The sequence below is a fragment of the Oryzias latipes genome, chromosome 13, assembly GCF_053564925.1.
Source record: "Oryzias latipes strain Hd-rR chromosome 13, Olatipes_Hd-rR_3.1".
Lineage (NCBI taxonomy): Eukaryota > Metazoa > Chordata > Actinopteri > Beloniformes > Adrianichthyidae > Oryzias > Oryzias latipes.
Window position 1 is genome coordinate 33504636 of NC_136249.1, and position 15825 is coordinate 33520460.

The following is a 15825-nucleotide window of genomic DNA, read 5'->3' on the forward strand; positions in this document are numbered from 1 at the left end:
AGTGTCTGCCAAGTGACAGGTGGGTTGTGGGTTTGAATTCACAGAGGAATCACAAGGAAATCTCTAAATTTGGGACTCGATGCCCAGAGATAGGTACCGTATGAAGTTTGTCTGGTGCCAAACTATGAAGTGATATTCATGCCACAATGCTACAAACAAGACTTTTTAAATAGCAAATGGAAACATTAAGGATTTGCTTTCAAAAACATTTTTTTTAGCTTTCAAAAAGTATTTTTGCGTTTGCAACACAAATCTTTTCACATGCGTCTATCTTTATCTTTGATTTTGCGTTTATAAGTCTCAGTTTAGCGTGAGATATGCGCCATCCAACAGCCTGCTGATTGGTCTAGATTCTATCCAATCAAATCTATCCACATGGTTTCTGCTACCGAGGACGAACCGGCTGTTTTTACCCTCGATTTTACCACTTTGGCTTATCAAAAATTAATTTTTAATCATTTTAAAAAGTTAGATTTTCATTAAGATCTGTTTGTTAAACGAAAAAAAGAATTTAAGCACATATTGTCTTATGCTGCTCAACAGTGTTTTGGAATAGATTAACAGCAGTAATAAATAAAGGAATGACGGTTCACCAAAGTGGACATCATGTGTTTAGCAGAAGAAATGGCATTTTTTTAACGTTTAATGTTAATTTCCAGAGGGTGTCTCATTTTTAGTTAGTCGTTTCACTTTTGTCCAAAGTAAAAGACAAAATTATTCAGGAAAAAAAAGCTGTTTTGTCTTAACATTTCAACCTTTCTTCTTAAAAACGCTATAGTTCAGATAGAAATCTTAATGGTAATATAACTCCTAGCTGGACGGACACAAAGGTTCAGCTGCAGACCTTTAAAATACGATGGTCGCTACGCTACGTTTGATTTTTGCTGCTCCTTCTGGGTTTTACTCAGAAAGAAACGAGCCAGATAGTTTGAAGACTGCAGAGTCCCGGTCGAACAGAACCGATTCAAAGTCCAAAGTCCTCTGCTTCCAAGCATCGTCAACACAAAACTGAGACACCTGATTGGATAGAATCCAGACCAATCAGCAGGATGTTCGATGGCTAAACTGAGACTTGTGAGCGCGAAATCAAAGATAAGGAAAAAGCGAGATGAAACACAACGCATGTAAACATATGTGTTACACACGCAAATATATTTTTTTGAAAGCAAAAAAAAAAACGGGCCTTATATACTCCTATCCAGGAGGATTGGCTGGAACTGCACAGCAAAACTAAATACAAGTGACTGACACGTCTGAAACGAAGCAACAAAATCTGCCTTTTTAAAAAGTTTTGGTAAACATCCTCCCTGACTGGCGCTGAGAATCGGCTTCGATTAGAATGAAACCACCAGTTAGTTGGCTGACAAACCTTCAGGGGCATCTTTGCATATTCATTGAGAATGGGAACATCAAACACCAGTCGTCTGAGCAGGTGCTGCAGCATGGAGGGCCTGAGGTACCTGCAGACATCACAAATGTGCATTTAGAAACTTTTGTCTTCTTTGTGTTTCATCTAACAAAGATTAAACCGGAAGACGACGGCACCGACTTGCAGAGCGACATGAGGCACTCTTCGATGACGTCCCTCTGCGCCTTGGTCAGGGCGCGGCCGCGGGACAGGCGATAGATGGTGTGAAGCATGGAGTCGATCATGATGGCTCGGTGTTCCGTTCCAGCAAACAGGGGGGCGCACTTGGTGAGGAGGGGCAGCACAGCTGAACAGAGGTAGCGGTTGAGTGCCAAGGCCATTTCAGTCGTACTGAATGCTACCTGAAATCCCCAAAACGGACAAACTGTTCACAGACGCCAACTTTCAACGTTCCGCAGGCAGAGATTCTTGTTTGCATGCATCTCACTGTGTCCAGGGAAGCAGCAGCTCTCATGTCAGGCAGGAAGCCAACTTCCAGCACATGGAGCAAAAAGTCCTGATTGTCGATGCCGTACACTCGGTCCAGGAACAGCACCATGGAGGCCTTGTGGTCTGGCACAAAACTCGCAGACATCTTTGGCTCAATGATCTGACCATCTGTGGTTTGAGCAGGCCACAGATTTTCATCACTAAATGACATACCGCAGCAGAGGAATGGTTCCAGGTGGGGCTCTCACCTTTGCCATAGGCGGGAATCTGCACAGGCAGGCTGATGACTCCAACCAGGTCCTCTATGGGCACCAGCGACCTCAGAATGGCTCTGATACGGAGAGCTTCACCTTTTCCTGCTTGGATTAACTGTGAATGAAGAAAAGTGTGGGGTGTTGTGATCTTATCGTTGCAAAGTCTCTAGAAGTTTCAAAAGCTGCTATTAAAACAGAAACACTCCACTAAAGCAGACGACACTATCATCGACGTACACAAAGTTAACTTCACTCAAGGACATTGCTCCGACCCACAGAACGAGTGTCTGTTAAACCATGAAATGAAAAATTCAAACCAAAACTATATGAGATGATGTATAGGTTGGTATTTTCCTTTGACGGAAATCCAAAGAAATTAATAATACAATCCATAGACCGGACAAAGTTGGTTGGCATGTGACCCATTGGCTTAAGCCGATTCACAGGTTAATCTTTTTCACCACATGTGATTTTATTCAAATTGTTGTGAATCAGGAGCGGACAAAAAAAAAAAGCCAATATTGCTCGTTGTTTTTGTGGGTAATGTAAGGTTTGGGGTGCGAGGGGCTGTAAGTAAGTGGGACAGCGTGTAAACAGAGAGCTCTCGGTTGAAGGTGATGGGCAGGGAAGGGAGGGTTAGAGTTTCTCCAAGCCAACTGTCCCACCCACATCTCAGAGGTGACTTTTTAATAAACTCCTGCCGCTCTGCAGAAACTATGTCCTGAAAACGGCACAGGTTTTTGGCTAAAAACGGCATTACAATAATTAACAGACCACCGGGAACGCTTTGAAAATTGACCAAAAGATGATCGGAGTGGGTCTTTAAGGTGACGTGTGGAAGGAGAAGCTTCCTTTCCATAAAAAAGAGTCCAGCGGAACCTTCTCTCTTTAGTCTCAGGGCTCCATTTTCCACATCAGATACGTCATACACATACATCAGATGCGTAGAACAACCTACGGCATTTCAGGTCGTGCCAGAATCATTTCCTGCCAATACCAGCAAGATTCAACTGTCCAAGCCAATGAATGAAAAGATTTGACAAAAAAGTGTGCCGGCTTCCCTAACGTAGGTTTAAAAACGGCACAGAGGAGGAAGTGAGATTAACGTCTATAAACATATTTTCTTACATGCATCTCTGGAGCGCAGCGACCAAGCAGATCAATGAGAGCTGAGTAGAAGGACATGATGGCATTTCCCAGGTGCACACGGTTCTCTTCATGCTGCTCCTCGCCACCAAACCTTAGCGGGAAAGAGAAGACTTTACAGGACCAAACAGAGCTGATCAATACGTGTGCATGAGCGGAGGAGCACATACATGAAGCGTCTGTCTTTTTTAACGGTTGGACCATCTCTTGCCGGATCCTCAGAGATCTTGATGGCCTCCTCCATCGCCGCCAGGAGACCATTGCCACCCTCTCCCCTCAGGGCCGGGCCGAAGCACTCGGGGCGACGGATGAGAAGACGCACCACGACATTGGCGTTCTCCTCCACGCTCTCTCCTGCAAAGTATGCCAGTGTAAAGGAGCACCAGTCAAAATGTAAATGATTGAATCATGCTGGTGCTCGCTGACCGTTGACAAACACAGCAAAGCGGAGGAAATCCAGATATTTCTCTCCTCCACAGGGGTTCCAGCCAATGTCAGGGTATCCCTTAGACAGGAGCATCGGACACGTCTGCAGTCCACAGCCAGCCAGGTAGGTCACCACCTGCATCACATGAGGGCACCGGTAGGAGTTCATGTGGATTTCTGTGAGTGCTCTTGTACTTTTATCATCTTGTGCTTTTGTATTTTTTTCCAAACCATTTCAAGGTCCTGCTCTTGGAGAGCCAACGCCAGCTCATTGTTATCGATGCAGGAGGCTGCAGCCACATCCAGAGGAGTGGAGCCACTCATGCCTGAGCGGAGAGAGCAGAAGCAGGCAGAACGGTCATTTCACAGAACAGTCAAACAGCAGAAAACTGGGGCTGAGTTTACTCACTTAGGCAGAAGTGGTTCTACCTTCAGTTCCATGCTTTTCCCAGTTCAGGTCATTTTTGTACTTTTGGGTCATTAGTCATATTAATTTAATGTTTCGCAATCAGAACAAAATTGAAATTAGATTTTTTTTTGGCGCTTATCCAAGAACTTTAGCCACTTTTTAGCAGCTTTAATAGGACTTTCTTTTTCAAGTTTTCTTAAGCCAATTAACATAAAATTTGAATATCAGAGTTAGAAATAATAAAGCGTTGTTGAGCCGCTCATCTTTGTATCAGCAAGAAAATTAATCAGATTCCAACTAATGAAACGATAGGTTTTAAAGCAGTAACAAAGTGAAACAGTAATAAAAGAGGCAATTAATTAAGATTAAAAAAATGCTTAATGAAAACTGATTTTAAAAAAAATGCTGTATTAAAGTACAAATGTTCAGAGACAAGGCAGAATAGTTTAACTATGACAGGTAATTTAGCATTGAATAGGTGAACGGTCAGACTTTCTGTCTGTATTTTTAGTGTTCAGCTTCAAGATGTCCACATGAAAATATTTTAGTCCTTTATGTCGTTTTTTTCCCCTCTAATGCTGAATTGTGACACAGCAATGGCATGTAAAACTTTACTTTAGCTCTGGATCATTGACCATGTCTGAGAACTAGATTGACTGACCCCGCCCCCCCTTGGTGTTGCAAACAGGAAGTACCCGCTGGCCCCAAAAAGCCAAAAGTCCCATAGACTTCTATAGAGGAAATAAACAGCTGTTACTCAGTCATAACCTTTCTTGCTTTAGTACCTTTTTTTTAACATGTTCTTATTAATCTTTGTTTTTTTTCATGATATTTTTCTGTAGTTCAAATTATAAACTGACCAATCAGGTGCCTCAATAAAAGTGGGTGGAGCCTGCTGTCCAACAATTAAATTGTTTGATGGATTTTTCACTGCTTTTACCAGTGGTAGGGGCGTGGCCTTCCAACAAGCTCACTCCTGACTGGTCAGAGTGGTTGTCTTTGGCTCAGACCGACTCAGACCAATCACTGCTTACTGACGCCGTCCAGCTCCAACATGGCGCCCGTGTCACGTTGCCGTTTTCGATGACTCACACAGCTCCTGCGTTTATCAAGACCTCCATGCTTCTAAACAGTTACTGGTGTTTTTCCTGAACAGTCCTACAAAAACCAGCGTTGTGTCCGAATTCCTTCACTAATACTATATAGTGCACTACATTGTGCGTTCCCATTTTGTAGTCAACAATTCCCAAATCCAGTGCCCTGGAAATTTCCCAGAAGTCTCTGCGAAAAACCAGAGTGCATCGATGCTCACTAGATCGGCGAATATAGATCACAATGCATTGCGTCGGAACAATTTTTGCCAAATAAATTTATTTAAATGTGTTTTTTTAATAAACCATTGACGTTTTTCTCTTCAGAAGACAGTGGACTCATAAATAATTGTCGCAAAACGCTCATATCAATGAGATTTTAACTTTGTGAATATGAAGATGTCATATCCGCCGTTTAAAAACATAAAAAAGAAACTAGTGAGCGTGGTGTCCGAATTGCTTTTCAAATTCAGGGCACTACATAGTAACACTAGATAGTTTTATAGTAGTTAGGGTGGGAATTCAGACATAGTCCAGGACTGGTTGGACTGCAGAGAGTTCACAGCAAAAACTGAGTCTTGGGAAAGTAAAAGGCTTCTTGTTACAAGAAGACTGTCCTATTTTCTGTCTTGCAGGAACAATAATCTTATCGAGAAAGTTTTTCAACAGCAAAACAATCTTAGTTTGAAAAAACATGTCTGCTTTTTCTAAGAATATGGATTCTTGGCAAGACATTGTTTGATGTCCCATTGGCAGATTTTCCTACTTACTTTAAGAAAATCTGCCTAATGGGGAAGAATTGTGGACCTTTTTCTAAGCGGCTGTTTTTGTAGTGCGACATTTGAACTCCATCGCTGTTCTCTGACAAAAGAAAACAGCTGGAGGGTCATCTTAAAACCACATTGAACTTCATGCGAGGCCTCATACTGACCCAAGCCAATGCCGCTGTTCTGCAGCAGATAGCTCAGATGGTCAAACATGGCGCGCTGGTTCCGCCGGCTGATGCGGCAGAAGTAACACAGGAAGCGGCAGCAGTTGGTAACCATTTGAGGGAATCGGATCACCTGTAGAGAAACAGACAAAACGTTGACGTGTTTTGCCCGAAACCAGATGATCAGTGCATGACAACCAAAGAAACGTCAGCCAAAAGTTACCTTGGAGTCTCCGCCTCCTCCTAACACGTTGACCATCACCTCCATGACGGTTTCGTGCATACCCAAAGCTCTCATCAGGTTGGGGTGTTGATAAAACACTTTGTTGTTCATGATATTCCTAAAGAAATTGCACATACAATTTTAGTAAAAAAATAAGCAGCGGTTCAGAAACGACCCCTCACTGACTGACCCGATGCTCTGGATCATAAGCCGCTCCTCCTCTGGACCCATCTGCACGATGAGCAGCGAGCGGATCTGCCCCAAACACTCCAGGAGGTCCATGGTGTCCTGGACGGACACGGCGTTGATGGCGTAGGCTTTGGGCAGGGCGCGGATCAGCTCGCCGATGCCGTCGTACTGTCTGTGGAGCAGGCTGAACATCAGCCGGACCAGCTCGGGGTTCTGAATGAAGGACTCCTGGGCCCAGTGGATCATGGTGTGGGAGATTAGCTCCTGCAGAGTGCCTGAAGGAGGTGAACGAGGAGGGAACCATCCAAGAGGCGTTTTCAAATCAGAAGACAACTCTGCGGTTACGGACAATAGAATTTTGATCTTACTGAGTTTGGGCTCCTCTTCAACTTCTGGCTTCTCCTCCTCCTCTCCTTCCTCCTTCTTCCTGCGTAAGCTCTTCACTTTGTCCACCAGGCTGAGAAGTCTTCCTCGCAGTGAGGTGTCAACCTCCTCCTCCACTACCTCCTCTTCGATGTGTATGCCTGCAAAGCCCAAAACTCATCAAATCTGTTTTTAACGTGAAAAATAAAAGAGCGGAAAACGCAAACGAACGATTTTCTCACCGCAATGAAGCAGGATGTCGTTGTGGAAACCCGTCAAAGTGTCCCGAATCTCCTCAGGAACCGGACAGTCCTCGTCTTCTGGACAGTTTTTGAAATTGGTCAGCAAAAGAACCTAAAAGGAGAAAATTGAGAAAAACATCTCAAACTGTGGTCAGTTTTCTTCCCTCGATTGTAGGCTTTTGTTTTGACCTTTTTAACACACGGAGCTGTCAGTTACGACACACTCTTCCAACTACCTTGCTCATTTAATGTGAATCCATCGGATTCTGAAGCGGGGAAAAGATGCTGCGGTTTACGCCGATTGCATAAACTGTAAAATGTTGCATATTGGCGCAAAGCAGCTTTTCTCGCTGGAATGACACCCGCTGCAGAAACCAGGCGTCCCCAACCGGTTAAATGTCAGACAACATTTTCACAGACCGGTCAAAGCGCAGCCGAAGCCAGTGTCTTATTTTATTTAAGCTTCCGATTTAAGAAAAGTTTGTTTAAAAAAAAAAGAAAAAGTAAAACTGTCTGCAGATATTTTACAAATGATGACGATTCATTTTAAAAAAAAGTTGTTGATTTTTAGAAGTTGTTTGTAAAAAATCAACATTACAGGGTTTTTTTTATAGAATGACATTACAACACTGAGAATGCAGCTCAGATTATCTGTCAGGGCAAAAAGATTGATCAGATTTTGGGTTTTAAGTAAATCTTGACTTGTGGTGTATTTCTATGTAACACAGAGGAGTATCTTCTGTGCTAAAGTTTCTAATCACGGGCCTGCTAGATTTAGCTGTTCTTTAGGAAAGTTCTTACATTTTCAAGTTCCCACAAATCATCATTTTTATTTTATTGACTTATTTCTCTGTAAAATATCTGCAGCCGGTTTAAACTCAGGCTTTTGTGTGGGACCTGTTCAAACGTGATGTAGATTCCCCTTTTGAAGTGGAGGCTCACTTCAACTGCGTCCCACTTTCACGGTGTGACGGATACATAGAGCAAATAAATAAATAAATAGAGCAAAATAAAACAAAACAACCATTATAAAACGGATATTTTCTAAATAGAATACTGAATGTGAATCCCCCGTGTTTTGCACCTTTATTCTTAGCGTAGGTGTAACATCAGAGAGTCAGTCGCCGCATATTATGCAAAGAAGGTTTGGTCCGTGGGAACAACAGTCCCAGAAAATCTGTTTTTTTTTTTGTCTGTTAACTTTCTTTCTTTAAAGTCAAAAACCATGTGTTATTTTATAGATCGTAAATACATATTTACAGATTTTATTGCTGTTTTCAAACATATTCTGCTACTTGTGAACTACTGGTATATGTATTGTGACTTTTTTCTGTATTTCTTTATATGTTACTTTTTCTTTTTTTTTAAATATGTGTTTCCTGTGGGTGGAGGCGTTGATTAAGTTGTGTGTGTTGTTTGCCTCTTCCTGCACTGTACTTGATTTTCTTTTCACAAATCTTTGTTGTGTATTTTATGTGTTGCTAAACAATTAACTAAACTAAACTAAACTCAATGGCTCCTTTCTTCTCAAAGAAACTTTCCGAAGACATTTGTTGTTTTTATTAGCTTTGTTAGCTCAGGGCTTTTAATATAGCGGTCAGAGAAAAGTAGTCGAACAGCAGCTATTATTTTCCAGACTAAATCACTTGTTCTGGGGGCTTCCTTTTGCCTGTTTTAATCTCATGGATACGGTTACTTTTTGCGTATTTTAATATACTCTTCTGAGAAATCTGGGCAAATGTTAAGTTACAATTGTTGAAACCTAAAGCTTTAACAGAGAGGGTTGGTGCGGTTTTATGTGTCTCCTATTTTCTTTCCATTTCTTTGTTGTGTTTTTGTTTGATTTATTTTTCTTTTTTTTTTGTTTTTTTTGTTTTCAGCTCTTTTATTTAATAAAAAAAAGATAGTGCAAAAGTACCTTTATTTCAACTGATATCTGTGATTTGACAGAGATTTTGTACAACTTCTGCATAAAACAAATTATTTTTAAAAACAACGTTTTGAAGAAAAAATAAAGTAGTCGACACGTGAAGATGCAAATGAGCTGTGTCACAGACGGATGTGGTGGACAGAGTCCGGAAGTTTTCCAAAGTAAAACTTCCTGTAGAAGAAAATAAACAAAACAAATAATATTCTAAATTACAGTATGTATTTGGTTTTTGTCTGTGCACCGGTACCAAGTGTGCCACGGACGGATCTGGTAGGCGTTTGGGACCACTGGCGTAAACGGCTGAAGAATTACAACAGTCAAAAGAATGTAAATGCTGTAAAGTTCTGGTGTTAAAGAGTTATGTTTAGCCGCCGGCAGAAGCGGGGTTTAGAGTACTAGAGTCTTTTCGTCAGCTGGTACCTGGTCTTGCGGCGGCGACCGGAACTCGCGAGTCTTGCGGGCGGTCTCGGCGGCAGACATGGTGAAGGCCCTCATCAGCTGGTTGTAGCGCACGCGTTGGTTGCTCTTTACGCCTTGGACAAAGTTGTCCGAGTACGCCACGATGGTTTCCACTCTGTGCCGGAGCTCGCAGTCGCAGAAGTACTGCAGGAGCGTGCACATCTGCAGGAGAGAAGCTGCAGGAGTCAACGCGATTTTATCCAGAGAGGCTGATTGTAAACAACTTTAGCTAAAAATGACCTGCAGCTTGACGGACTCTGGAAGCTTCATCTGAAGTAGTCCTTCCTCTGGAGCCTCCTCCTCCTCCTTTGCTTCCTCTTCGACTGCTTCTGCCTCCTTCTCTTCCTCTGCTTTTTCCCCATCCACTTTACCCTCCTTTAGCTTTTCTGCTTTTTCTTTCTCCCCTTCTTCTGCATCCTCTTTCGGCTCTTCCCCTTCTTCTTTCTCTGGCTCTTTCAGCTCCTCGTCCTCCCCCACACCCTCATCCTCAAGCTCCTCCTCTTCCTCCTCATCTACCTGCGCCTCACCTTCTTTGGGTGCTTCCTCCTCTTTTTCTCCTTCTTCCTCCTCCTCCTTTCCACTAAAGACATTGGGGTCAATCATCTTGAGGATGTGCATGGTGTCTTCGTCGTTGAAGATCCCCATCATCAAGAGTGTGCTGATGAGCTTCAAGATGGGGACAAAGTGGAACTCAACGCTGCCACCTACTGGATCCCTCATGGCCTGGCTTCCATCCATCACGGCCTCTGTTAGCATGCTGATGGCTCTGGTTTTAAGCTCCTGCAGATCAAAAACAGACAAACCGTAAAGCAAAACAGACTTTCTCTCCTTAAACGTCATTTATTGTTGTTTTTTTTTTTGTTTGTTTGTTTTCTACCTGAAGGGGAAAAGTCGGACTCAAAGTGTACAAATCAGGGTCTGTGCCAACAAAGTTGATGGATGAGAAGTGCAGCTTTGGCCGTAAGCAGGTAGTGAGGCCGACTCCCGGAAGAGAGTGGGACTTCTTTGTGTCGGGATAGAGCTTGATACTGAGGGTCTCCTCAGTCATGGGGATAATGAACTCTCTGTTGGTGCCCAGGCGCGCCCGTTTGGCCGACTCCAGATGAATGCTGATGAGCAGGTCGTAGTAGCCGCTGCGGAGGGGTCCGGGTAGGAAAGTGTTCTCGATGGCGTAGAAAAGCTGGGATTCGTCCACGTGGCTGCACAAGGCGTGGGCCACTCGGTTGTTCCCAAGAGCACACACGGCACAGTACAGCATGAGGGTGTGGTAGTGGAACTTCATGAGATCCTGGCGCTCTGACAACTCCAGGATGTCGATACATCTGTTTAAAAAAAACATACAGATCAACTTTATGCAAAGTTCAAGCTGTTGAGGCTAGCATCTGACTGAAGCTTATGTACTCATTAAAGTTGTTCAGTTTCAAAAACTGATTTTGCTTGAACCAACATTTTCAGTTGAGGTTGCAAGTTCCAAACCGAAGACGATCTCAAGTTCATTAAGGCTAAAATATATTCTTGAAGACATTTACTGCAGACACAAAAACAGGCATGTTGTGGTTAGGAAAACCCAGGACAGACGGTGGTGTCATGGAGCTAAAAGTAAGAAAAAACAAAGACTGTTTCCAAAACTCAGAGTATAAGTCTCAAGTCCGAGCTATGTTCACAGCGCCCTCGGAAAGGCGCGTTCCATTGGCCACTTGTGTTCAAACTTCTCACGTTCATGCGTAGCTTTGCACATTTTCAAAAGGGCCTATATCAAGCCATTCTTAAGCCTTTCAGAGTAAACTATATCCATCAACATGATAATATAGGACCTTTGGTCCACTAAAGAACCATTTTTTTAAATTAAATGTTAGTTATTTTCACAGCTCACTGTGAAGTAAGACGACTTGATCTCTGACGTCAACCTAGGGCCGGCTTCAGCTGCTTTTCACCCACGGAAACAAACAACATCCGAACTTTTGCAACGATGGATGTGCATTTTGTGAGGACCCGCTGGTGCTCAGAGCGCAGGTTTTTACGGAAATATTCAGAGATGCATTACTAATTAACATTTTAAAACACATCAAAGCTAAAAAAAATGGATTTCGTATAATATAGGCCCTTTAAGACAGATTTCAGGCTCTACGAACAAAACGTGTGGCCACTGTCAAGCAGGGAGGCACACAGGGCGGACACTCTACCACAAGGCCACTGAGTCTGTTGAAAGTTGAATCAGTGGAACTTTGACCAATCAGAGACTCAGATTTGGCAGTGACACGGAGTTGACACGGAGTTGCCAACCGTTTGAAAATTGATCATTAGAGAGAAAATAATAATCACGGTTTGTGCCCGGCTGGAGTTCCATGACAACAAGTCTTTCATTTATCGGAATAGAGCTGTAAAAGAAAAAGCTTGGATTGAGATGAATGAGATTTGCAGCGCTTTGACGTTTCACACCAAACCTCTTCCAACTGTAGGTGGCAGAAGAAGAAGAAGCCCCTCCCTGCTTGTCCAGAGTGAACACCACTGGCTGTACTGGGGGTCTTGAACGCGCCTCACATGCCTGGCTTAGCATAAGGCTTAAGTGTGACTTCAGTCCAGAAACTTTCACATAAAAATGGATTCTTTACCATTTATTGAGATGGCAGAAAGACCTGAAACTGCCGGTTATAAATGGGTACATCAATGTAAACAAGAGTAGCATTTCATAATTAGCTCTCTATCTTCTCCAGAAGAAGCTAAGGAGTTGGGCTTATGTATCTGACCTGTTCTCCTCAGGGATGTGGAGGGCCATCATGATGAGCGGTTCTGTGCACTCCACCATCCAGCCCAGCCGTTCACTTATCTTGCCCACCTCTGGGTTGAGGAAGTGATTGGGCATGCGGCTCCAAATGACTGGAGTGAGCATCTGGACATCCAGCCTCGGAGGGCACTGAGGGACGGGATTCTTGCGTTCGCTGCGGAACATGGCAGCTGAGATGGGCATGATGTTCTGATATCAGAGACAGAGGGAGGGAGAAAGAGAAAAAGCTACTTATTTCCAACAAAAATAGGCATCCTTCCAGGTCGGACAAATGATGAATCGATGTTTTTTGCCTGAGACTTTTCTTCATGTGGCCTGTTCTCAGGTAAAATTTTTAAGAATTCCAGTTTTTTGAATCGCCCGTGGCCTTTGCTGGGTGTTCCAAAACTTTCAACAAATAACTTACCGGTAGTAGTGTATTAGTTACTATATTGTTGAGCTAATACTTTTATCCAATAGTATTTTGGGGGGCAGCGTGCTTTTATGATTCCATAGCGGAAGAACTGAACTTCTAACCAACCAGATGGCTGTGGCTCACAAAAAAGATGAATGTTTGATCAAATAATGCAAAGCTGCCTGATAAAAACCAACAGGTCACGTGGCGTTGCTGAATTTCCATCATTAACTAGAATGAATGAAAACTGCGCCTCGTTTCGTTGGCAGTAATATTACAGACGATCCTAAACATTGAGTTTGGACAGACTGTTTAGTCCCATGCACCCGTCCGGGCGCTGCAGGTTTTTGGGTTGTCAGGATCTGTGGAGGGTCACAGAAATGAGTGGCAGCATCTTAAAAGGGGATCACAGGTGTGCCTATCAGTTCCCTTGAGGCTCGTACGGCCACCTTAAGGGACGTTGTGAAAATGGAATGTACCATTGTTTTCCGTGTGATAAGTACATTGGGAAGCATTTGTACGGCTAATGGAAGTTCCATGTACTTGTGGCGTACAGGTGATGCTGATGCGTGGTGTCCTTACGCCACGTTCTAGTCATTAGAAAGGTGCGAGAACTGGCTCCTTACTGAATGCGTGCTAATGCCGCATGCACATGATTCAAAAGATGTCCACACAAACTTCACCTTGGTAATTTCCTAATTTCTGCACGAAAGGATCACGCTTTTATCAGGTAAACAGCACTAACAGGCTCCTTGCAGTGTCTGCAGGATTTGCTGGGATTGCAAAACAGATAAATCCGTGTGACACGCCTGCTTCTCGCCTACTTCACCCTTAGGTGAGTTATAAGTTTGCTACAACCTGTCGCTCACGGGCTGTCCGTAGGAAAATGTAATGAACATTTTGCCTCTACGCATTCACAGAGAGGTCTACAAACCTGTACCCGGCCTACATGACCATTTTTCCCCTCCTACACACCCGTAACACGTGACGAAGGCTTAAGGTTTTGACCCCTCAGGCCAAACTGGATCTAAAAGACACTGAAAAAAATAATCTGACCTTGAGCTTTCCCAGCTCCAGTTGAGCCATATTCTGGTTGGTGGGCTGAATAAAGACAGCAGGAAACAGCTTGGTGTTGGGCTCCACCTGAAACCAAACACCTTCAGGTTAACACAAGTCAACAACCACAAAAACAACTGTGCTGTGTCGTCGTCCTGCCTGGTAGAAAGTGTTGATCTCTTTTCCATTGGCGGTAAAGGTCATGAGACCCGTTGCCAGGTCAACCAGGCAGCCAACCACCATGTCCTCCTGGCTGAAACGAGTCTGCTGGTTGCTGACCAGGTCCCCTCCCCAAACCATGTAACAGTTACTGTGCTTCATGCTGTGGAGAGCCAACAGACACATTGTTCTCGGCTGCCATTGTCCATGTTTAACCTCTTTCTGCTCTGGCTGAAAGCCCAGAAGGTACTGACCTGTCGTGGATGTTTCCTCTGTCATCTCCCACGGTTAACGTGACGTTGCGCACCTTGGAGAGGTCAAAGTTTTGATCGTACTGGTGAAAGTCAGGCGTGACCCAACCGATCCACACAGCAGATGGCTCTTGCCCAGCAAAAATCCTCACAGAGTAGTAATACTTAAACGAACAAGAAAAAAAAACACACACACACACACAATGAGGCATTTTGCATAACCACTAGATAACAAACAGTAAAATGTTACTGGATCCTTTAAGGGATAACAAGCGACTGTGCGTCATGTCCAACAGATCCTGTTTCCCTTACGGTGGTGGTGTCCATGATGATCTCAGGGTCGTCTCTATCATCAGGAACCACATCTTCCACTAAACGGGGTACCGTCGGAGGGGCAGGTGGGGGAGCAAGAGGTGTCATGGCGGCCTTCTTGGCCTTGGAGAAAAATCTATTGGAAATGTTGTGGTTTTAGTCAAACTCACTTGAGAGGATTTCTACAGAAAAACAAGGACAAGAGGAGTGACTAGTCTAGTGCCAAACGAACCCTTTTTTCTTTCCCTTCTCGGAAGCGGTGTCCTTCTCGTTTTCCACGGAGACCTCCTTAGGCACGGATGGCTCCTTCTTGTCCTCCTCCTGCTCCTTGCGACTGGCAGATTTCTTCAGAACTTCAAACTCAGAGTCTGGCTCCACCACCACCACCTCGTCCTCAGGAATGGTGAGCGCACGGGTGAGAGGCGTGGTGCCGGCCGGGAACTTGAAAGTCTCGTGGAACTGAACAGGCATGCTGAGTCTGAGGAACATCATGTCGGTGTTGGCGTTCTGTGACCCAAAGGTTTTATGGGTCAGCTTAAGACAGGGGGCGCTATCCACAGTCCCATCCACACGGGACACCTGGGAGGTCACGTGTTCAAATGAAAACCAGTAAGACCATAAATCTGAGATTTTCAGTGCAGTAGTGGCATTTTAGGACATGAAGCTTTAAGTTTTTTACCTCGATATGGTTGTGGTCGGTAGGTACAGGAACAAACTGAGGTAAGCCTTTACTGAACCACATAGTAATGTCACGCTTCATGTTGATAGCGAAAGGTTCAAACCCTTCCTGCAGCCCACATATGGCAAAATAACGGAGACTGCTGACGTTCTGACCCAGATTTATTCGTCCGACCTGAGACAATCCAAGGGCGCACACCGGGATGAAACCTAATGGGAAAAACCAAATAAAAAAAAAGGTTCATACAGTTTATTTCCTTGTACAAAGGAGGCAATCAGCTCCTCCTACCTTCTCCAATTTCAATATCTTTGAAAGCCATCTCAGAGCCCGAGTCACTGATCAGCATCTCTCCGTTGAGCGTGAACATGATGTTCATGTCAATCAGATCAATCATGCAACCAACTACGTCCCCAGACAGCCACTGGCGCCCAAACGGTTCGTTCCCTATATGCCACCTTTGAGCCTGGAAAGAAAATGCACTAAATATGAAAGCATGCTCAACATCCAGAACATCAGACCTTAGAGCTCTAACGCTTACGTCTGATGGCTTAGGTCTACTCGTCATCAGTCTTCAGGCCACTGATTGATTAGCTGAAACTGTGTTCTGCTGTGTTTCTTACCAGCAGCGTCATGATCAATTTCAATGATTTGCTAAGTAACTAACTACT

At 43.9% G+C, this 15825-nt stretch overlaps 1 protein-coding gene across 19 annotated transcripts in view; it reads right to left on the reverse strand.

Moving 5' to 3' along the window:
• Positions 1-15825, reverse strand: part of ryr1b (ryanodine receptor 1b (skeletal)) — a 123219-nt gene that overhangs the window by 63185 nt on the left and 44209 nt on the right. For all 19 annotated transcript variants that reach the window (XM_078929668.1, XM_078929682.1, XM_078929681.1 and 16 more), the window contains 24 exons: positions 15446-15620; positions 15158-15366; positions 14711-15057; positions 14479-14614; positions 14170-14330; positions 13916-14078; positions 13757-13843; positions 12269-12495; positions 10399-10843; positions 9762-10301; positions 9483-9683; positions 7133-7244; positions 6896-7051; positions 6529-6802; positions 6339-6456; positions 6116-6248; positions 3916-4010; positions 3685-3820; positions 3429-3612; positions 3241-3352; positions 2107-2227; positions 1857-2026; positions 1550-1770; positions 1370-1460 (listed from right to left, as the gene is read on the reverse strand). In XM_078929668.1, coding sequence (XP_078785794.1) covers positions 1370-1460; positions 1550-1770; positions 1857-2026; positions 2107-2227; positions 3241-3352; positions 3429-3612; positions 3685-3820; positions 3916-4010; positions 6116-6248; positions 6339-6456; positions 6529-6802; positions 6896-7051; positions 7133-7244; positions 9483-9683; positions 9762-10301; positions 10399-10843; positions 12269-12495; positions 13757-13843; positions 13916-14078; positions 14170-14330; positions 14479-14614; positions 14711-15057; positions 15158-15366; positions 15446-15620 — 4614 coding nt within the window. The remainder of the gene's footprint in view (positions 1-1369; positions 1461-1549; positions 1771-1856; positions 2027-2106; positions 2228-3240; positions 3353-3428; positions 3613-3684; positions 3821-3915; positions 4011-6115; positions 6249-6338; positions 6457-6528; positions 6803-6895; positions 7052-7132; positions 7245-9482; positions 9684-9761; positions 10302-10398; positions 10844-12268; positions 12496-13756; positions 13844-13915; positions 14079-14169; positions 14331-14478; positions 14615-14710; positions 15058-15157; positions 15367-15445; positions 15621-15825) is intronic.